Source organism: Sorex araneus, chromosome X (genome assembly GCF_027595985.1).
Source record: "Sorex araneus isolate mSorAra2 chromosome X, mSorAra2.pri, whole genome shotgun sequence".
Lineage (NCBI taxonomy): Eukaryota > Metazoa > Chordata > Mammalia > Eulipotyphla > Soricidae > Sorex > Sorex araneus.
In genome coordinates, this window is record NC_073313.1 from 23,815,565 (window position 1) to 23,838,841 (window position 23,277).

Here is a 23,277-nt window from a genome sequence, read left to right on the forward strand (position 1 = left end):
ACAGAAAGTTAAAACTCCTGTTTTGAAAATCCAATTCTTCCCACAGTGAGTTTCCATCATTATTTAGCCTAGGAAAGCAGACTTCTATACATGGATATCATTTAAAATCGTTCTTTATATCAATATCCACTATTTCAGACTTGAATGGAAAACCAAACCCACAAGCTCGGGTCCCTAAGGGGCTTGTCACGACTCCACAGAGACTCAGTGCCTAAATCAGAAAAAGACCCCCCTCCACCTCTGATAGACTCAAACCTTTTCAGAAAAGAGAAGCAAATCACAGGAAACAAATCAGTTAGCTGTTTCCTACCTTACTCTCTCCTAATCATGGAGAAATTATTGTGTTCAAAATTAGGTCTCCTTTCCCCAAAAACCTCAGCTCCCACTTCCAAATTTTCACAGACTTACTATGTGCCAAGAATACTTTGTTTTTTTTTTTGGGGGGGAGGGTAATAACATCAGCTTATTTTTTTTAATTCTTTTATTGATTCACCAACATCAGCTTATTTAGGTCCTTGTACTTCTGTGTTTAGAGGTCTCACTGCTTTCCCCCTCACTCCTGTTATATCAGTACCATCAGGCACTCAGGACAGGGGGATGCTCACAAAATATCTGCTGAATGACAATAGATCCTCTATTCACACACCTGCTGAAGGACAGACTGCAGTTGGAACAAGGTAAGAGCAATACAATCCATCCAAGGCCACAGGGGTCATATCAGTCTGACTGATGGCAATATTAGTGAATATGGAGACCCATCGGAAGATTTAACAGGATCAAAATAAACTCAGGTTCTAGCTGCCATGAGTTAAGTGTTGCCCCATTCACTGAAAAAGAGAACACTTCAGTGACTAAAAGATGGGATTTTTTTCACCATGGCACATTGTGCAAATGAAGATGTCCACTAGCCATGACAAAAACTGGCCTTCAGGTCAGAATCACACATGAGGAACTAGTAATTTCCTAAGTAAGCCATAAACTTCCTAAGTAAGCCAGAGACTGATGGCAACTGATACACTGGGAGTAGATGCAAGGACTTAGAGAGAATGTACAGATAACAACCCAAGAGGCAGAAACCCAAGGGTGAACTGAGCTGTTTGGGATGAAGAAGAAAGAGCAATTTACAAATGAGACTAAAAGGAGCAGTCAGAGAGGCAGGAGGAAATGGTGCCCAAGGCCAAGGGTGTGCACTACAAAACCACCAGCTGCAAAGGGTTAGGCCCCCTGAGGTCAGCGTTTCGCTGAGAAGCACCCTTAAGTCGGGTGGTGAGGAAGCCCCGGTGGGGAGCTTGGCAAGTGCCTTTTCAGCGGCATAAAGGAGACGCCAGAACATAGCAGGGAAGTGCCAGGTCAGGTCCAGGGACAATGAAAGCAAATCAGTTTGTCCAGTTCTTTCCAGAATTGCAGATTGGAAGTGAGAGAGAAAAACAGTTTGAGGAAAATAAAGGGCAATGGGATTTTACCTACAGCCGAGTTAAAGAAAAAAGAGCCATGAATATAAATTAAAGGGAAACAAGTTGGGAGAAGAGTTGAGAAATGAAAGAGAAGGCATAGTTGGTAAGACAAACTCCTTGAAGAAGCAGAAAGAACAGAACCAAGTCACAATAAAGGGACTGACTATTAACAGAGGTATTGGGGGGGAAATGGAGCAGTGGCAAGGAGCTTGTAATTAAGGAACACCTAAGCAAACCAACGTCTAGTGAGTGTGTGTAAGCATGCAATCTTTTTAAGAACTGTACTGAGGCAACACGAGTCCTAACAGCATTATTATCAATAGTCTAGGCATAAATGTCACTGAAGCACACCCACACCAAATGGCCAATATCCCGCCACCACTGCCCCTTGGTCCCTTCTCATCCATCCCACCCTGCTTACCACACCCCTCTCAATTTGGTGATCCCTGTTGTTTGCAGAATCTCAGGATTTTTCTTCACTGGCCACCTATGCCTTTGCATTGTTTCTCGATATATAACTTTCTTTAAAAACCATCCTACTTTAACCATGTTATTTAATCTGGAGGGAAAGTTGAAGGGTATGGGCCCAAACAATGGGTTCAGAGAGCATCTTGAACCCCTTTCCCCACAGTTCCGTTCAAAGCTCATCAGGTAGGAGCAAGCTAGAGAGCTAGGTAGGGGGAAGAGGACGCGCAGAAAGACAGGACAATACCAGGGAGCATGATGCAGCGTGAGTCCAGTGAGGAGGGTAAAGGCATATGAGCCCGCTATGGTGTAGAACCCCAGTGATGTGGAGCAGTGCCCATAATGTGTTGATGGTTACAGTGACACAAAAATGCTTTTGAGAGAAAGAGAAGGGAGAGAGAAAGAGAAGGGCCTGCTTTCAAGGCAGGCTGCGGGGTGGGGGCAATGGGAGGGAAGCTGGGGACACTGGTGCTGGGAAATGTACACTGGTGGAGGGATGGGTGCTGAAACACTGTATGCCTGAAACCTAAGTATGAAAAGCTTTGTAAGGGTCTATCTCACAGTAATTCAATAAAAAATAAAGAATATTTTTTAAAAAGAAAGAAAAATGGTTGCACAAAATCGGAACTGACCAAGTAAGAAATTAAGGATCATGAAGGTAACTGGAAAAGGGAATCACTAATTTCAGCAGTGACAGAGTAAGACTAAACTCCGTGGTGATAAACTGGAGCTGGAATGATCAGTGTGAACCAATGGCTTCACAGTCCAATAAACATGCACACAGTTGTAAGCAAATGCACATGCATTCTGACAGGGAGCAAGAGCCCCGATGCCCTGGCAGCAACATCTCGTCCTAGCACCCCCATCTGGGTTTGTAAATACCTTTGTTCATTTTATAAAGAACCAGGGCTGCCCGGAGAGAGAGCTCAAGATAGTTCAATGAAAGGGCTGAGCAAATGCTTTGTACCTGGGAGATATAGGTTCAATCCCTGGCACCACATTTGTACCCTAAGCACTGCTGGGAGTGACCCCTGAGCACAGAGCCAGCAGCAGCTACCACATACCTCCAAGTGTGGCCCCAAACCTCAAGACAAACAATCAAGAAAAAAAGATTCAGGGCTGGGAAGACAGCTCAAAAAGCTGGGATTCCAAATTAATGCCCAGCACTGCACGCCCGCTGGCATGGGCAGGCATGGCTCTTGTGGAAGCAGAGCATGTCCAGCTGCCCTGGACTCCAGCAGCACCGCATTGCCAGCCAGAGTACTCAGCTGTCTGGCCCAGTTGGCCAAGTGTCACCTGGAGTGGCCCCGAGGCACTCTAGTTCTCATTTTTGAGCCCCACCTTACCAAAAAGTAAAAGGAACCAGAGCACTTTGGAGTTTGGGCTGATCAAAACAGATGAAAAGAACATACTCCATCAATGAAGCAGGAATCCCTGAGTGCATGCTGATTGAAAATACATCTGGCAGGCAGTGCTAAAATGTCATGATCCCACAAACATAAAATGAAGGAAAAATAAATAGAAAATCTGGCAAAGGATGGGATGTTTACCAGGTCTCTAAATACCTGGGACTCTAAGTACCTCCCTAGGAGCTATGTACTGTAAAAGAGAACAGGGTGTCTTTATGTTGAAGAAGCATGGAAGACACTGCCTTCTCCTGAGGGTAATCAGTGTAAGCAACACAGTAACTGAAAAAAACTACACTTACAAGCCACTTGCCAACATGCAGTAAGAATGCAGTATCCCTTCTGTGGCTGTCCTGACAAAGACGCATGTCCTAAATCTAATCATGGAGAAGCAACAAACTACCTAAAGTGAAGAAATTCCACAAAAAAATCAAACCCAGCAAATAATGTTCAAAGTGCCAAGATCTAAAAGCCAAGGAAAGACTAAGGAATATTCCTGACAGGAAAACGTCACACCATGTGACCAGAACTCCATCCCTCTGCTAGGAAAGAACACTGGCAACAGTTGAACATGGTCTGAGGATTAGCACTTCAACACACCAGTGTTATTTCCCTCATTTGGAGGGTTGCATTGAGGCTATACAGAATGTCCTTATTTGTAGATCATCTACATGAAAATATTTGGGGGTGACGTGCACCATTTCACCAACACTCTCATTATCAGGGAAGAACTTCTGAATTTAGTTTAACACTTTTCTGTAATTTAAAATCTTGTTGGAACACTCCCAAGCATTTATCAGGGGGCCGGGATCCCTCCCAGGAATTCTGCTGGCCAATAGTTCGACGCTCAGGCTGTGCGATGCTGGGGATTACCCAGGCCACCCAGCAGTGCTTGGGGCTTCAAGTGCTTCTATGACTCATGGCGGTGCATGGTGGAATGTGTGATGCTGGGAATCAAACTTTTGGCCACACACAGAGCATGTGCTTTGACCCCTACACAATCTCTCCAGCCTCTTAAAACTTAAAAATAAATTTTTTTCTTACAAAAAAGCTGCAGAATTGCTTAAAGAGATTATTCACATGCTTTGCATGTGGGATCGCAAGTCCCATCCCTAGCACTGCATGGTGCCTGAACACTTCCAGGAGCAACCCCCAAGTAATGTACCAGGCAAGGCCTCTGAGCACTGTTAGGTGTGCTCCACAACCAAACAAAATGTTTCCAAAAATCCATCAAATTACAACTCAGAGAGGTCTACATTCTTTTCTTTCTTTTTATTTTTTGCTTTTCTGGGTAACACCTGATGATGCATAGGGGTTACTCCTGGATCTGTACTCAGGAATTACTCCTGGTGATGCTCAGGGGACCATATGGGAATGTTAGGAATCGAACCTGGGTTGGCTGTGTGCAAAGCAAATGTGCTACCCTCTGTGCTACTGCTTCTGCCCCCAGGGATGTACATTCTAAGAAGTATTTACAACGCAGTCATGGACACCCTTTTGTCCTGCTCTTTTAATATATCATCAGCTGTGAAGATGCAAGAATAAAGAAATTTGGAATAATCTTCTAAATAAAAGAATAAAAATTAAAAACATCCAGCCACAGAACTCAATGGATAGCTGTACCAATTTAGAGACAGTAAAACAATACCAGTACCTCCCATGTTATCAAGATCCTCAAGAATCCTGCCAAATCTGTGAAATAAAGAAAACTGTGATTAAATGGAATCATCTCCCTTTAAAAATAAATAAAATTTCATGGAGAAGAAAAGGTCTGATGTGTATTATGGTGATTGCTGCACAAATCCCTGCATATTCAGAACCCACAGAATTGCACTTTAAACTCGGGGCTTGTACTGTGTCTGAATTATTTAATAAACTATAATAAAGTCATAACCAAAAATTAAAAACCAGGGCCCAAGGATGTGGCTCAAGTGGCAAAGTGCATTGTGTCACCCTCTATTACTTTCTGTTACCTCGATGTCTGCCCCTGTCGCCTCAAGTGAGGCCCTAGTGGCTGCCAAACACGACGGGCGCAAGAACCACCATTCCCGAACACACTTCCCTTGTGTGGCCCCACAATAGCAGACAGGATCTTGATCATATCATGTTTCAACACTCGGCCCTTCACCAGTGTGTATCTCCTACCACCAGTGAAATCCAATCATGATCAACTTTGTGTGTATCTCACTGTGGTTCCGTTGGAAAATTAAAATTAAAATAAATGAAAGCTCCAAAATAACAACAACAGCAACAACAAACAGAAAACAAAAACAGTGCTGGATTACCTCACAGTATTTTTAAACGTCAGATATTTCTCTCGCAGTTCCGGCTGAGTGCCCAAAGGCAGGAGAACTTCGATGTAACTGTCTTTCATCCTCCTAGGTGGTAGTTGATCCTGTGACTCAGCCAAAAATCTACGGAGTAATTTTCTTTCCTCCATTGCTCTCACATGGTCTCTGAGAAGAAAGCAGGCAAGCTTCGTGAAACACAGGAGCAGTGCTATCCTGAAACTCGAGTCAGTAAGACACCTCTATCAGAGGAAAGAGAAGGTCTGTACCTACCTCATCTCTTCACTCACCCCTTCCCACATGGCACCTAGGAAAACTGAGGACTGGCACAAACTTAGGCTTGTAAATTTAAAACTACACTGAAAAAATTATATGGAAATACCAAATGAATCCTATATTGACCCTCCTCAAAAACTGTGTCCAGGGGCATGAGAGATGGCGCAAAGAGCTGAGCACGTGCTTTGCATGTAGGACATCCGGGTTTGGCAGGTTCAATCCCAGCACCACCTGGTATCCTGAATACCGAGGAGAGAGTCACCAACCCCCAAGTACTGCTGACTAAGGTTTCCCAAAGAGGATAAAAATATTCAAAGATAGAATATCTGAAAATGAATTTAAAATACAGAGATGAGCATGAGAGTCTCTAGACAGGCTACACACTGGCACACTCACTGAGCTCCACATATCTCGTGTGTCCCAGCTAGCCCAGGGACTCTCACCTCATGCTTGCGTGTCTCTCTCTTCCTCTCTTCCCCGCCCATTCTCTTTCCCCTACCCCTTCCTTCCCTTCCTGGATCACTCTTTTTTTTCTGCCGCCAATTTCAAGAAAGAAGAGAAGAGAAAGAAGCATATATCAAAAAGAATTATGGAGGGCAGAACAAAGAAGAAGAAAACACAAAAAGGAGAGAGAAAAGACAGCGGAAATTAAGATAGAAGCGAGAGACAAAGGAATAGGGAACTGAAATTCTGAGTTTCCTTAATTCATAATTCTTTCTAAGCTTTGTTTATGAAGTATTGCTAGGAAGGTTTAGCTAACAACAAGAAGGCAACAGAAAGAAGTTAAATGGTCCCAGGTAAAGCCATAATGTGGAAAATTAGATAAGATAAATGGTATAAAATCTTTAAAGTCAAGATTATGAGAAGAAAAAAGGAAACCATCTTCCCCATGCCTGAAATGTTTCCAAATATATTTATAGAGAGAATGTTTGTTTTTGTTTGGGGGCCATACCCAGCAATGCTCAGGGCTTCCTCCTGGCTCTGCACTCAGGAATCACTATTGATGGAGCTTAGAAGACCATATGGCGTGCCAGGGACTGCATGCAAAGCAAGTGCCCTGCCTGCTCTACTATCGCTCTGGCCCCTCAAATATATTTGTATTGAAATAAAATTGATATGTGAGATGAACAAAATTCAACATGGGCAGCTACTTGCAGAATGTCTCCAGCCTGAGAACCAAGCCGCGACCCCATGCCCGCCCAGGAGGGGAAAGGTATTTCTCTCTCTAGCTTGTCCCTTCCTGGGGATGAAGGGCGTGGGGACGCCATATTATGACGACCACAGATGGCATTTACAAGCTTGCAATGATCGAATATCCGGAAGAAATCTCCCTGGACTTAGTTGTTAAAGTACAGAAATCCAAAACCGCGCGGCCGCGGTAGCCTGTTGTGACCTCATTTCCCTTCACAACAGATCTGACTCTAGTGGGGTGCTCCTAACAATAATGGTGAGGATTGTGTTGAAATATTGAATGTAACCAAAGTAAATAGAAAGTAAAGTGAAATTTATCAGTTATAAAGGGGGGCGCGGGGGTGGGCAGGATGGGAGGCATACTGTGTTTTTTTTTTTTCGGTGGTGGGATATGGGCACTGGTGAAAGGATGGTTGTTTGTTTCAGCATTGTATGACTAAGACTTAAGCCTGAAAGCATTGTAATTTTCCACATGGTGATTCAATAAAATAAATTTAAAAAATTGATATGTAACGTATAGGCATAAGGTATACACCATGTTGATTTATATACTGAAATTTGTATTTTAAAATATTTTGTGATTTACAATACTGTTAATGATGACTTCTCATGCACATAATACCAACACCACATCCATCACCAGTGTACCCATCTCCCTCCCACAAGAACCCTAACACCCTTCCCTTTCAACACCCACACCCACCCCCGCAACTCAAGTCTGTGGATCAGTCCTACCGTTGGACTGCTTGTGGCACTCTATTTTTGCCTTACTATGCATCTAAGTCCCACACGTGAGAGATCATTCTCCATCCCTTTCGTTCTACCTGACTTCACTCAGCATGATATCCTCTAATGATATCCATCCATGTTGCTGTAAGTTGCATTTTGTTGAAATTCTTTATATAAACAGTTTCAAAGTCACTATACTATAAACCCACAATAGATTTTTTTAAATGTCTATTGATTACTCAGAGCCTTATGATTTATCTCATTTGAACTTCAAAATTGTCTACACCAAGAGGGACATTATTATCCTATTTTACAACAGGGAAATGCTAAAAGAGGGGGACTCAGAGGGAGACCAGGTGAATTATGCAGGAACAAGAAGAAGGAGGCAGACTGCATGAAACGGAAACACAGAGTTTTGGGTTCAAGTTTCAAACTTAATACTTACAGTTCAAGCTCCCTGAGTGTCAGTTTAATCATATGCAAAAAAGTATAGAACATAAGCCATTAGCATACCCAAGTTTTGCTGAGAGTCAGTGAGGATGCACTCTGAAAAATCTAAATTACATGCTAATCATGCTATTTTATGATGATATATAAAATTGAGTTACTGTGAGTTACAGTTGAGTTACTGTGCTGTCAATCTTCAAGTTAAAATATAAACCTATCCACAAACAGAATCCCCCATCTCTCCAACATGACTGACCTAAAGGTAACTTACCACTTTAGAAATTTTAAAAAAGAATGAATCAAAGAATACATACCGCCAGATCAGGGACACTCCTAATATCTCACGCAACTTCTCTTGAACTAAAAAACAAACAAAGATGTTATTGCATGAAATATGAGAAGCTGATTATGGCAAAAAGCTCAGGAACTATAAAAAGTGATTCATGCACTCAAAAGCTTTAAAGCCCCAAGATTTTTCATTTAATGCCACACAAACAATGCAGGAAAAGGGTCAGGCCGCTGCATCTGCTTCCAAAAAGCATGAAACTATTGTGTTCTAAGTATAGAATGTAATATCCACAAATCATTGCAATTAAACAGTCAAAACAAAAAGAGTCAGCTCTAATTACATAGACTGGGGCTGTACCAGTAGTAGAAGATGAATTCCTTGATAATGGAGAGATAAGGAAAAGAATCCCCACCTATCCTTTTATATTTTATTTTTTGGGGTTTTTTGACCATACCCTGCGGTGCTCAAGGGTCACTGCAAGTGGTGCTCAAGAAACCATGTGGGGCTGAGAATAGAATCCAGGCCTCCTGCATGCAAGGCACATGCAACCAGCCCTCTCGATAATCTCCAAGGGCTCATCGCAATCTGTCTCGTGAGAAGTGGTGGATCAAATTACTCAGACCAGAGGCCAAGATATGGCTCAATAGTAAAGCACGTGCCTTCTATGTGTGAGCCCTGGGTTTAAATCCAAGCACCAAAAGAGATGGGGAGTGGGAATTAATGCTAATGTCCAAATATCTAACTTTGAGTCATTATAATTGGCTTCTAGTTATATTTTTTTCCAATTTGGGGGAAAATTAAGCCAGAATAAAATGATAAAGCAGAGCTGAAACGATAGTACAGTGGGTAGGGTGCTTGCTTTGAATGCGGCTGACCCGAGTTTGAGCCCCATCATCCCATATAATTAATCCCTTGAAACCAGTCAGGAGTGACGCCTGAGAACAGAGACAAGAGTAACCTCTGAGCACCATGGCGTGTGGCCCCAAAAACACAAACAAAACCACCAAAAAATAAAAAAAGAAATGATAAAGCAAAGATTTTTAAATCAAAGAAAAGCAAAGACACAATTTGATTTTTAATTCATGCCAACGGCAAAGGTGCTTGAACTAATTAGCGGGGAAATGTTTAAGTGTTAAGAAAATCAGATACTAATTACCATGTTTCACACATACAGGTGCACATGCTATAAGGATGAAGGAAAATTAATTGGATGAGCAGTGCTAAATCAAAAAAATCTACCAAATGTAAATAATCTGTTGAGCTCTAGTGTGTTTTGAGTATTTGAAAATTCATACTCCAGTTTTAGGAAATTAACCATGGAAATCCTTGGTCTTTTGATAACTAATCAAGAGCAAACACGGTTAGGTTAACATGCACTTTAGAATAAATGGTTGATTCTGCTATCAAACAATAGGATATATACCATGAATTTTGTGAGAGCTCTAATTACAATCACAGAAAACTGCAAAAAAAAAAAACCCTATTAGTAAATTAGTCTTATTTCTGATATTTTTTTCTCCTGAGTTCCTTTTTAAAAAAAGATAATGGGCAGAAGGTACTTGGAAGACTACACAAATCACTAATGCTCACTGACACCAAACGATAATGAGCATAAGTTTTGAGTATAAGAAGTGTGGGTACTGAAGACCACAAAAGAGAGATTTTTAACAGAATATACATATATTTATTTTTGCCTTGAAATAAGTCACAGTTTTAGTAATAATGAAGAAACTGGCATTTATATTTTACATATCAATTAGTAACTGACATTAACTTCACCTAAACATGGATAAACAGGATCTAAAACAGTGATGAACTACAAAGACCATATCTTTTTCCATGCCTTACCCGTCATTACCTCCAAAGTGTAAATTACTTTTTAAAAAAAATTTATTTTCATAGGGTTGTTCACATTCATTGATTACATTCAATATTTCAACACCAATCAAAGTGTTAATTACTTAACTGAAAGAGCTCGCCCTTAATGTAAATCTGGGTTTTTCACCATATGGGCCTAAAAGCTAACCACACAAGCTTGCCTTCATGAATGTAGATGAGTCTCCCTTTTCCTGGAATCCCAGGTCCTTGGATCAGACCCCTGTTGAGAGTTAGCAGCCTCTTGCTCAAGTTACAAAGCCTATAAGAAAAAATACTCTTCAAGTAAGTGACATGGTTTCTTCTCAGGCAAGTCCAAAGACATGTGCCTCCTTCCAGAGTACATGTCTATGCCATGTCCTGAGAATACAATGTCTTGTAGGACTCTGCACTTGTTTCTCAAGTATTTATATATTTGTATATGAAGTTATTTCATAAATCACCTCTCCAACTAGAGTTAACATATCTGGAAAGCAGAGAGCAGACCTGGTGGCAAATAAAAGATGCCAACCAGGTTTATTGAGTTTATCCTTGCTCTTTCTGCTTTATTAGCTTCAGAATCAACTGAGCAAACACTTGAGCAAATCAATTAGGAACCTGCATTAAGTTCTTTATTATCTCATCATATTTGCTTAAAATTAAGCTAAAAGCCAGGGCTGGAGAGATAGTACAAGGTAAGGCACTTGCCTTCCATGTGGCCAACCCTGGGTCGATCCCTCAGCACCCCACATGGTCCCTAGGAGGGATCCCTGAGCACAGAACCAAGAGTGAGCCACGAGCATCACTGGGCGTGACACCACTCCCCAACAAAAACGACCAAAAATAACTTAAAACCAAGTATGAATCAGTAAATTTAAAGATAAATTTAACCTTTTCCAGACTCAAAGGGAATTCTGAAGAATCAAGAGACCATTGGGAAACTCAGGCAGGTCCTTGGTCGCTATCAACGCACCTTTCCAAGGAAAGGAGTCAAGCAAGTCAAAGTCACCAGACAGGTCAGAAGTCACCCAACGGCCCTGGCTCTGTTCTGGGTCCCAAGTTGAGGGTGGGTTTCCAGAAAAAGAACAGACAATGCCATTCATGCCTTTATTTAGAGAATAAGTCAGTTGGCTCTTGGGAATTGGACAACAAAATGGTATTAAGATCGCCCGCCAGTCATATAAAGCAGAGTCCTCCAGTAGTCTGATTATTCACCTACGAACTCTTTCTCTCACCAGCTACTGATGGAACCGGCTTGAGGCTCCATACTCCAAAGGACCACGTGTGTATAGAACTTGAGTGCAAAGGCAGAGGAGGTGCAAACTTTAAAGCTGACTTCAAACCGTGGAACAAAGTTTCTACGTATTAAGGCTAGAGAGATGCAGGCAGAGAGAGAACGCTTTACAGCTGACAGCAGCATCTGCATCAAGCACCCCTGGCCCAGAGGCAGCCACAGAGAAATAACAGGATCAATGGCATCATCACCGAGACTACACCAGGGAGAGAGAGAGAGAAGGGGAGAGTGCAGGAGCTCCTGCAGCGGCAGAACTGCAGAAACTGGAACAGGGGTGAACGCCCTGGGAGCCAGGCGTGCAGAGACAACATGGGAGCGCAGAAAACTTCCAGTGAATGGGGGGCGCTGCCCGCACCTGCACACACTGCAGTGGGCATGAGGCCTGACCCGGGTGCCCCTGAGGATGGGAAGGAAAGGCATCCTTCCCGCGCACGCGGCCCCTCTCGGCCACCAGGGCCCCACCTCCCCAACAGAGCCTGTTGCTCCCTAGAGCTACAGTTCCACTGAGCACCAGCGGCTGGATCAATAGCACAGCGGGTAGGGCGTTTGCCTTGCACGCGGCCGACCCGGGTTCGATCCCCGGCATCCATCATATGGTCCCCCAAGCACTGCCAGGAGCAATTCCTGAGTGCAAAGCCAGGAGTAACCCCTGAGCATCGCTGGGTGTGACCCAAAAAGGAAAAAAAAAAGTCACGCAGTCTTGAGAGCCTAAAAGGTGGAGGGGAGTCTGTGCCCACGTTACAACACTCTCAAGTCATTGTCCAAGTGGGGCAAGCGCTTAACCCTAAAAACGCTCCTCAAACGAGGGCAAAGGTCTGGTAAAATAACGGGAAACTCTTAAACACAAGTTTTCTGATTAGGGTCAGGAGGTTCGTTAAAACCTTCCTTAGTACCACTAGGCTCTGAACATCCAAGTCCTTGCTAGGAGGCCCCAGGAGCCCGGGTCCCACCGGGATGGAAGGGGCGTTACCGTTCCTCCGAGACGCCACTCAGCCCCGCCTCCCCGCCAGTGAGTAGCCCCGACGGCTCGACAAAACCCTTCCAGCCCCGGGAAACCTACCCCAGGGCGGCCCGCCTCATGGTGCTAGGCCACCGCGCAGATGCCCAGGAGCGAGGCCACGCGGTGAGGCGAACTTAGGGGACCATGGTAACAGAATCCGCAAAGAGAACGAACGCCCATGGCCGACTTCACGCGCAACACCCGCGCTCCCCTACTCACAACGCCGGGACGGCCGGGGGCGGGGCCTCACCGCCGGGGGCGGGCCTAGCTGGCAGGAGGCGGGGCTCGCTTGCGGAGGCGGGGCTCTCGCGAAGGCGGGGCTCGCTCGCGGAGGCGTGGCCACGCCACCACCACCCCGCCCCCCCGCAGACCGTCTCATCTCATTGGCCGGTAGCTGCTGTCAATCTCCGTGAGCAGCTGAGCCGGGCGGTCCGCTGACTGGGGGGACCTGCCCACCGCAGCTCTTATTAAGCATGTGCGGCACACGGCACCAGCCCTGGGTGCAGCCGAGTCCGCAGAGGTTTCTTCCCTCATCGCACTACGCCGCAGTCCGCGCGACCTTGGCCCCGGGCCTCGGCAGCTGGACTCTGGTTCTTGCCCGTAGCTGAAGGTCAGAGTCCTCCGGGCAGCTTTCCAAACGCCCGCCCTCAGGGAAGTTTGATTTACTGGGGTGCGGCTTCGTCTGCGGGAGCCCTTAAAGATGTCAATAAACAGAGGTTGAGAATCACTGTCCTTAAAAGTACATAAAACGTCCCTCTTTCATTCGAGGCCTTTGAGAGTTGGGGATATCAGCCAGCTCAGAGTGAATACCACAGTTATAGACTAACACTTTACAGTACAAACTTGTGCGTGTATGTGCCCTAAAATCATGCTGGCAATTTGGACAAAATATGTTTTCAAGTTCAAATTTGTGTCTTGTGCTACTTTGAAATGAGGCCAACAAACACAGGTGATGCCAGTAGTACTAGCCGACTTGGTTTTGTGAGACACCTATTTTCTTATTCTGGCTTATCTTTACGTGTGCTATTTATGGGACTGTTTGGACTGCTTTGGTTTGTAGGTAACTTATTGGAACAATGCGGAGAGCACTACCTATAGCTTCTTTTTGATCTTCTCTATTTAGGCACAGAAGTCAAACCCAAGGGGAAGAAAGATCTTTAATTTACTCTCTTGTGGCTCTATGGCTGTCCTCAGGGCTTACTCCTGGCTCTGTGCTCAAGGATCACTCCTGGCAGGGCACAGGAGCGATACTAGGGAATAAACCTGAGATTCGTCTTGCACATTGCAAATGCTCTGCCTGCCATAAGATCACTCTGGTCCCCTTTATTCTTAAATTGTTTTTTTCCAAAATGGCCACTTCTCCCTTGATTCCAGCGCTTACTTATTACCTAGCATTCACACCCCAGGTGTTGCTCGACTTCTTTAACTCTCTCAAGCTGGCCCTGAAAGTTTTTTGTAAAACTTCCCTAAGGAAACATAAATCCCTGAGACAGAGGTGGAAATCTGTAAGTACTAGCTCACATGCACACACATAGTAATGACATTAGGGTGTGAGATTTCATGCCTGAAGTCAAGTCCCCCAGCTGCTGAGATGACTAATAAAGGCTCAAGGTCTACGCTGGGAAACTAGGGAAACAAAGTGGTCGCAGCTGCTCTATTTCTCATCGAACTCTGCAGGCTTGCAGCCTAGGACTTGTGTAGCAAATGAGAGAACGGGAGGAAGGCAGTTAACAAGGGGTTGGCTGCTGATGACGCACAAGGAGGCCCTATTTCTGTGGAATCGTCCCATCACTAAGAGCCCCACGGAGTCCACGCTGCCTGTGCCACTGCTACCATGTCCGCAGACGCTTTGCATCCCCGACCCAGCCACACTGCAGAGGACTGAAATCAGCTGGTTCAGTCCATACCGGTTCGTAGTCTTCGCTTCTCTATGACGGGTGTCACCCTTGCATCTCCTCCCCACAAGATTCCAACATCCTCCGTCACCACCTCAGGCTCACACACAGATTTGGTGACATTTGGGAAACCACGCAGGTATGAATAAGGCATAATCTTGGGCTAGGAGAAGCAAACATCCTAAAGGACAGAACGTTGATGCTAACAGAGTATGCAAAGTACCCTTAATACAGGGAGGGGGGATTGTTGCCAGGCAACATTATTTGGACAGATTTTTCCTCATGCACTTATTAGTTTCCTTTTGCTTTGTAACAAATTTCCACCAAATTGCTGGCTTGAGACATCACAAACTCACTATCTGACAGTCCTGCACAGCCTCTACCTGCTACCTGCACTGCTAGGCTTGGGGCCCTTCCAACCCATTCAAAGTCAGTAAAAGAGTATTTCTCTGGGGCGGTCACTCTCTCATAGTCACACCTATCACTCATTGCTAGTGATACCTGTTGTTGGATATTAACCCTAAGTGTTGTAGGTTTTATCAGTGAATTGACCCTTTTCTTCCTCCCAAAGAAGCTTACCGTTGTGAGCATTCCTAATGCTCTTGAGTTTATTTTTTATTTTTCCTTTGTGTTTTACCTCTTATAATAAGTCAATCTTACTTATGAGTCAAAACTTTCTGGTAATTCTGGACTGTGTATTTGTAATGAATTACCTGCTTTTCTATTTCCCCTCTAGCCTTCGTATATTTTACTATCGAGTAATGTTATTTGCTTAAACACAGAAAAACCATTACTGCTAAGCTCCTAATATTTGGGAGTTGATTGACTCTGAAATATATCTACTCCGGGAATCCATCATATTTACTTGATTCAGGCTTTGGCTACTGTAGTTTCTAACACCCCAAATGGAAGGTCCCACCATGGGACTGGGATGGACCCAGGGTGTGTGGCAAAGCTACCCTGGCATGGGACATTTTAGAAAGCATAAATCAGCTTGATGCAAGCTGTTATGACAAGAGACAGGACCATCATGAGGAAGGACCAGCTGAATTTGTCTAAGGACTTAATCTGGGATTTACGGTAAAAGCCTTGCTTGCTCTCAGAGCCCAAAGAACTAAGTTTTGGAATCTCTATATCTTACTATGTTTATCCAAATAACTGCAAGTATTAATAAGAAGTAAACTTAATCATTTGATTTGTACAACTTAAAGGAGAGAGGAAAGCAATATAGATGTTCCTGGGAGACAGAGTGTCTCCTTGAGTTAATCTCCCCCAGGGAGTTGACTCTATTGAAATGTTTTACCTCTGTAAATGATAAGTCACACCTATGTGCAGTCCTACACTTCTGAGCCCTTCAGATGTTCTATAAGTATGCTAGAAGCTCTGCATTAAACGGGTCATTTCACTATCAGTCTGTGATCACCGTCTCTTTGTCTCTCTGTTGGGGAGACCTGGGGAGGATAGTAGGCAGCTCTTGACCACCAAATGCAGCATTGCGCACCCCCACACTTTGTGAATTCACACCTGTCACTACACTGGGCCCACCAATACAATTTAGGATAGTCGCCCTATCTTAAAGCAAGCTGATGAGTGACGTTAGTTCCATCTGCAGTCTTCATTCCTTTTTCCCACCTAACTTAGATTACCAAAAGCTTACTACACAGCTTTGAGAGACCCTTTTATGTCTATCACAAATGCCAAAAGAAATTTGATAGTTCAAACATGGAAACGATATACACATATGTATTCACCTATTCCATACATTCCTCCCTGTGCACTTAGCAGCAAGAGCCAGGCTGCCTTATGCCTTCTGAGCGCAGTTCCCTCTGAAAGATGGTGGCACCTTGGCCACAGGACCCCCAAACCCTGGAAGCAGCCATACTTGTAATTCAAAGGAATCCCTGCTGTGTTCAGGAGCAAGTGTGTGAGGTTTGTGGTGCAGAATCGTGTCCTGGCAGAATTCAGAGTTTCAGACTCTGGCAGCATGTAGCACTGGTGGGTCACTGTGAGTTCACAAAGCAGCATACGGGTGCTGCTGCGACACATGTGTATTCGGTAGCCAAAAGCCACCTCCAATCCTCCCCAAGCCTCCCCAGCAGAGAGACAGAGAGATGGGGGACCACAGCATGATGATGAAAATGGCCCATTTAATGCAGAGATGCTAGCACACTTATAGAACAGGTTAAGGGGTCAGATGTATAGGACTGCGTGTCCGTGTGATTTACAGAGGTAAAACATTCCAGCTGAGGCAATTCTCAGGGGGAGATAAACTCAAGAAGACACTCTGTCTCCCAGGGATATCTATTTTGCTTTTCTCTTTCCTTCTAGTCATATATATCAAACAATTAAGTCAAATAGTCAAACAATTAATTCTACTTCTTACCAATACTTGCAGTCATTTGGATAAACACAGTAAGAGATAAAGATCCCAGATCTTATTTCTCAGGGCTCTGAGAGCAAGCAAGGCTTTACCATAAATCTCAGACTAAGTCCTCAGACCAGTTCAGCTTGTCCTTCTTCATGGGTGTTCTGTCTCTTAAGTCATAACAGCTTGCATCAAGATCATGCATTTATGCTTTCTAGAATGTCCCAATTCAATGGCGGGGTAGCTTTGTCACTCACCCCGGGTCCATCCCAGTCCCATGGCGGGACCTCCCTTTTAGAGAGTTAGGAAACACAGCAACTGAAGCCTGAGTCAAGTAATTATGATGGAGAGTAGATATATTTTAGAGTTAATCAACTCCCAAATACGAGGAGCACAGCATTAATGGTCTTGTCTGTATTTAAGCAAAGAACATTGCTCTATAGTAACATATGAAAATGCTATAGGGGAAATAGAAAAGCAAGTAATTCACTACAAATACAAAATCCAGAATTACCAGAAATTTTTGGCTTATAAATAACCAAGATTGACTTGGGGAATGGAGACAATGGAGTGTAAAACACAAAGGAAAGGTTAAAGATAAACTCAGGGGACTAAAGATGCTCACAAGAGCACTGTAAGCTTTATTGAAAGAAGGCAAAGGGGCAATTCACTGATGTAGCCTAAAACACTTAGGGTTAATATCCAACAGGTCCCTGTGGGTACTGGCAATGGGGAGCACTCTACTCCACCCCTTAGTTCCCAGACTCGTGAGTTCTTCCTGGTCAGGAAAATAAGTAGTAGAGCATGAGTGTAGCATGTGTGAGCTAAACCACAACACCAAATGACCCCACAAGCTATACCAGGAGTGGCCCCTACTAAAAACACATCAATTAATAATAATAATAGTACTCACCTAAATAATAATTATAATTGCTATTACAATGGAGCAATAGCACAGCGGGTAGGGCATTTGCCTTGCATGCGGCCGACCCGGGTTCGATTCCTCCATCCCTCTCAGAGAGCCTGGCAAGCTACCAAGAGTATCTCGTCTGCACCGCAGAGCCTGGCAAGCTACCCGTGGCATAGTCGATATGCCAAAAACAGTAACAACAAGTCTCACAATGAAGACGTTACTGGTGCCCACTCGAGCAAATTGATAAACAACGGGATGACAGTGATGCAGTGATAAAGTGATTGGAACCATATAATTGTCTCTTCTTCCAATTAGAGGTGTAATATCATTTAAAGTCTCTCATTACATGCTTCATCTGGTGCTGCGTCCCGCACAGCCAACTTGAACTTTGGCCGGAGAGAGGGAATGAGAGCTAAAGCCAGGGTAGGGAGGACTGTATGAAACATAAAGCAACTTTATTCCAAAGTTCATTTTCTTGGGGCTGGAGCGATAGCACAGCGGGGAGGGTGTTTGCCTTGCACGCGGCCAACCCGGGTTCGAATCCCAGCATCCCATATGGTCCCCTGAGCACCGCCAGGAGTAATTCCTGAGTGCAAAGCCAGGAGTAACCCCTGTGCATCGCTGGGTGTGACCCAAGAAGCAAAAAACAAAAATTAAAATAAAATTTAAAAGTTCATTTTCTTTTATAGTATGTAGTGAACACTCCATGGGAAAGCCAAGGGTTCCGAGTTGAGCGATCTATGTTATCTGTTATTCTGCTTTGCAGCTGCGCATGCGGGCAGTTTCTTGAACTCTCTCAGGAATGAGAATATGGCTCCTGGCCCGGCGGAGGCAGATCAGGTGCAGCCTTCACTTTGCCCGCCACCTCCCCCCCACCCCCGCCCTTAACAGGGTCAGCTGCCAGGGCATGGGACTCCCACACGCCCAGGTTTTCCCCTGCTCATTCCCTTCTCAGGGAAAGCAAGCAGTGGCTACCAAGACTCCAACAGTCTGCTAGGCAGAATTTCCAGATGGGCCGCACTGAAACCTGGTATCAGTGTTCTGTATTTATCTTCCTCTTCATACCACACTACACTTGTTACAGGAATCCTGAAATATCCCAGTCATCATTATCTTGGGGAGTTACTAGATAGCTGCTAGATATTGCAGTTTTAAAGCACTCTTAAGAGAACACATGTATTACTATAGCAGCAATTTGGTTTTTAATATTTGCAATGAAGATATTTCATTGATTCAAAGCATTGCATCATTGCTTCCTTGCAATTCTGTTGTGCTTTCAACACCTCTATTCTAAGAAATCTATATGCTTCATCAGACTGTTCACGAGGTTCAAAGAAGCCTTGATCTTATTCTAAAGATGATCTTCTTCCATCCCACTCAAAATTAAAACAGCATAGATCTCCTTTGTTCCAGACCAAGAACAGCTGTGATAAATGGAGAGTCAAAGGCGTTGAAACTGGCTGATTATCATGGGAAGTCCCTTTCTTCTCTTCTACCCACTTTATTTATTTATTTTAATTTTTTGCTTTTTGAGTTACGCCCAGTAATGCACAGGGATTACTCCTGGCTCTACACCAGGCATTACATATGGGATGCTGGGAATCGAAACCGGGTCAGCCACGTGCAAGGCAAATGCCCTACCCGCTGTGCTAGCACTTCAGCCCCCCACTTTATTTTCAAATAATACCTGCACATAACAGCTACCAAAAGATATCAGCCTTGACCATTCTTAAGTAACACCAAAAAGTTGGAGATTTCTTTTCTTTACCTCTGGACTTTAAAAAGCAAGAACAATAATCTCTCTCATGTGTGGAAAGTAAAGCAGCAGAATAGGAGAATAACAGAAGGCCAAAATAAACAGAATCAAAGAACTAGTTATCTAGTATTGAGTCAAACTTTTAAAAAAGCATTTATAGCATTTTGCTGCAACTTGGATGGATGGAGGGTGTCAAGTTAAGCAAAGCAACAGCTGGAGAAGGATAAATACCAGATGTTCTCACTTATGTATCGTGTATAGAGTAGCAAGACAATGGAGGAGAAAGTTTGGGCAAACCCTTGGCACTGGATTACATAGATGAGTGAAAATGAACCTAGGAATATTGGTGGATGGACAGGACACTGGTGGTGGGTTTGAAGCTTAAACATTGTATGACTAAAATGCTATTATCAACAGCAATGTAAATAATGACTCCTATGTTTTTTATAAAAAGAATTTAAAATTTCTTTGCAAGAAGCAGTAAGTTTTTTTAGTTTATTTATTGTTGTTGTTGTTGTTTTATCCCTTGATAATTAGTAAAGGACCCTCTCTGTCTCTTACAACTATTTTAAGCCCAAAGTCTATGTTGTCTTATAAGTTGTTGTCTTAAGTATGGCCAAAATAGCCTTTCTGTGTTTTCGAGGTTTTTTTGCTTGAAATATTGTCTTCCAATTTTTTTGACTTAGAGTCTATGTTTGTTCTTACTGTTCAAATGTTGAATCCAACCTTTAAGCAATGAGTTTTTAAATTAATTTTTTTTGGTTTTGTTTTGGGGCCAAACCCAGTGATGCTCAGGGGTTACTCCTGGAGATGCTTGGGGGACAAATTCGAGATGCCAGGGATCAAACCCAGGTGGGTCACATTTAAGGCAAACACTCTACCAGCTGAACCATTGTTCTAGTCCCTTTAAATTAATTTCTTTTTGTTTGGGAGCCATACCCAGTGGAGGTCAGGTCTTACTCCTGGCTCTCCCTTCAAGGTTCACTCTGACAGGCTCAGGGAACCATATGTAGTGCTGGGGATCAAACCCAGGTTGGCAGTGTGTAAGGCAAGTGCCCAAAACACTGTATTATCTGACCCCTAATTTTTAATTCAATTTCAGAAATTTATTAAACATAAAAACATGATCCACCATATTAATACATTTAATGACAAAAAAGAGATGAAAAAATATTTCCTCAAAGAAGATATACAAATGGCCAATAACTATATGAAACAATGCAGTACATCATTTGTTATCAGAGAAATGCAAATCATAATGAGATATCACTTCAGCACCAGTGAGACTAGCATACATCAAAAGGAGTGAAAACAACCTGTGTGGCATGGATAGGGGTGGGGGAAAGAAACCCTCATCTACTGCTGGTGGGTATGTTGACTGTTTCAACTTTTTGGGAAAACAATATGTAAACGCCTCAAAAAAATAAGATTTGTGCTTTAATATGACCCAGCAATTCCATTCCTGGGCATCTCCCCCAAAAGGCCCCAAAACTCAAATAAGAAAGACATTTGCACTCCAATATTCATTGCAACATGATTCATGATAACCTAACTGTGGAATGTATACACAATGGAATACTACTCAGTTATAAGTGTGGAAGACCAACTGGTCCCGGTCCCTTGAGAAAGAGGCAAACTGTCTTTGACCTTAGTGGAACATGAGCCCCTTTGACAGATAGGTGCTGGATATGTGCTTGCCTGGAAGATAGGCAGGACATGTGCTCACATGGCAGAAAAACAAGTCACACAACGACATGGTGGATCAATAAAGAGATAGACTATTGCTTATTTTTTTAGTCCATGCATCAATCAATCAGTGGTTTAACGACATTGTTTTGATTTTTTTAACTATTGTTCAACTGTATTATCTTTGATTTCTTATTTTGGAGGGTTTCTATGTTAATTGATGAATTGTTCACATTGTCCTTCTAATAGTTCTATTTTATAATCAATAGATAGCTTTGCTAATTGCTTATCTTTGGCTTCTGTATCCAGCTTGCTTGCTTGCCTAGTGTGGGAACAGGAGGTAAACAGGGTCCATAAAAGGCTCAGGAAGATACTCTGGGTTGCTGCTCTTCTCTTCAAAGAGAGAGAACAGTCGCTGAGCAACTATAAGAATTCCTGACTTAAACTTTGCCAAATGTGCCTCACTCCCTCTGCCTTTAACAACAAGGAAAGACAAAATCATGCAATTTGTTGCTACATGGATAGAACTGAAGGGAATCATCAGACAGATGGAGAGAGAAAGACACAAAGTGATCTCTCACATATGGAATATAAAACAACATTGTAGGGAAATAATAAAAGATCAAAAGCAACAGAATCTAAGAACTGGTCTACAAAACTGGGCTTACCATGGCGGTGAGATATGTGTGAGGGTAGGCGGTGCTGGGGAAGAGGGCAGTGAAGAGGACCTTGCGACAGTGGTGGAAGGAAACATACACTGGTGAGGGATGTGGTATTGGAATGTTGTATACATGAAACCTTATCACTGGCAATGTTATAGAATTTTTTTTTTGCTTTTTGGGTCACACCCAGCGATGCACAGGGGTTACTCCTGGCTCTGCACTCAGGAATTACTCCTGGCGGTGCTTAAGGGACCATATGGGATGCTGGGTATCGAATCTGGGTCGGCTGTGTGCAAGGCAAATGCTCTACCTGCTATGCTATCAGTCTAGCCCCCAATGCTATAGAATTTTAAATAGCACAACTAATTTTATTTTTTGCTTTTTTGGTCACAACTGGCATTGCACAATGGTTACTCCTGGCTCATGCACTCAGGAATTACTCCTGGTGGTGCTTGGGGGACCCCATATGGGATGCTGGGAATTGAACCCGGGTTGGCAGCATGCAAGGCAAACGCCCTACACACTGTGCTATCACTCCAGCCCCCCACAACTAAAGTTTTAAAAAAAGGTTTTTTTCCAACTGGTTGTATGTTAGTATACAATGTATTATAGAGGAAGTTAATTTTTTCAGATTGGGAACTGGAGCAGTAGTACAGTGGGTAGGATTATTGTCTTGAATGAGGAAGACCTGTGTACAATCCCCAGCACCACATATGGTGCCTCAAGCCCCACCCAGAGTGATCCCTGAGTACAAAGGTCCAAGTAAGCCCTGAGCATCACTGGGTGTGCCCCCCTGCCCAAAAAAAGAATTTTAGATCAAACTCACTTCAGAACAGATTTGATCACCATTGACAACAGTTTCCAGCTATAAAAGGAAAATATGAAAGAAAACCTATGCACAGCAGTACGGCATTCGCCTTTCACACTGCTGACCCATGTTCAATTCCTCCGCCCCTCTCGGAGAGCCCGGCAAGCTACCGAGAGTATCCCACCCGCATGGCAGAGCCTGGCAAGCTACCCATGTGTATTGGATATGCCAAAAACAGTAACAATAAGTCTCACAATGAGAGACATTACTGGTGCCCACTCGAACAAATTGATGAGCAGCGGGATGACAGTGACAGTCAAGTTGACCTGGTCCAAAGAAAGTGAGCCCTAGTTCAGGCAGCAGATTGTTCATTCATAATACTACTGTGGGATAAGCAGGACACTTTAATAACATTTAACGAAGGGGTCCAGGGATGAAGCTAAGTGGTAAAGCACCTGCCTTGCAAGTGGGAGTCCTCAAATAAGTCTTGACCCACCCT

The 23,277-nt window shown here is 43.6% G+C and overlaps 1 protein-coding gene across 1 annotated transcript in view; it reads right to left on the reverse strand.

The window, feature by feature from the left end:
• The window catches only part of LOC101536861 (acyl-coenzyme A thioesterase 9, mitochondrial), a 32,269-nt gene extending 19,496 nt beyond the window's left edge, over positions 1-12,773 (reverse strand). Inside the window, exons 1-5 of the mRNA XM_004612278.2 lie at positions 12,754-12,773; positions 10,585-10,682; positions 8,571-8,616; positions 5,611-5,781; positions 4,980-5,017 (exon numbers count right to left, since the gene is read on the reverse strand). Coding sequence (XP_004612335.2) covers positions 4,980-5,017; positions 5,611-5,781; positions 8,571-8,616; positions 10,585-10,682; positions 12,754-12,773 — 373 coding nt within the window. The remainder of the gene's footprint in view (positions 1-4,979; positions 5,018-5,610; positions 5,782-8,570; positions 8,617-10,584; positions 10,683-12,753) is intronic.
• Between the last annotated feature and the right edge of the window lie 10,504 nt (positions 12,774-23,277).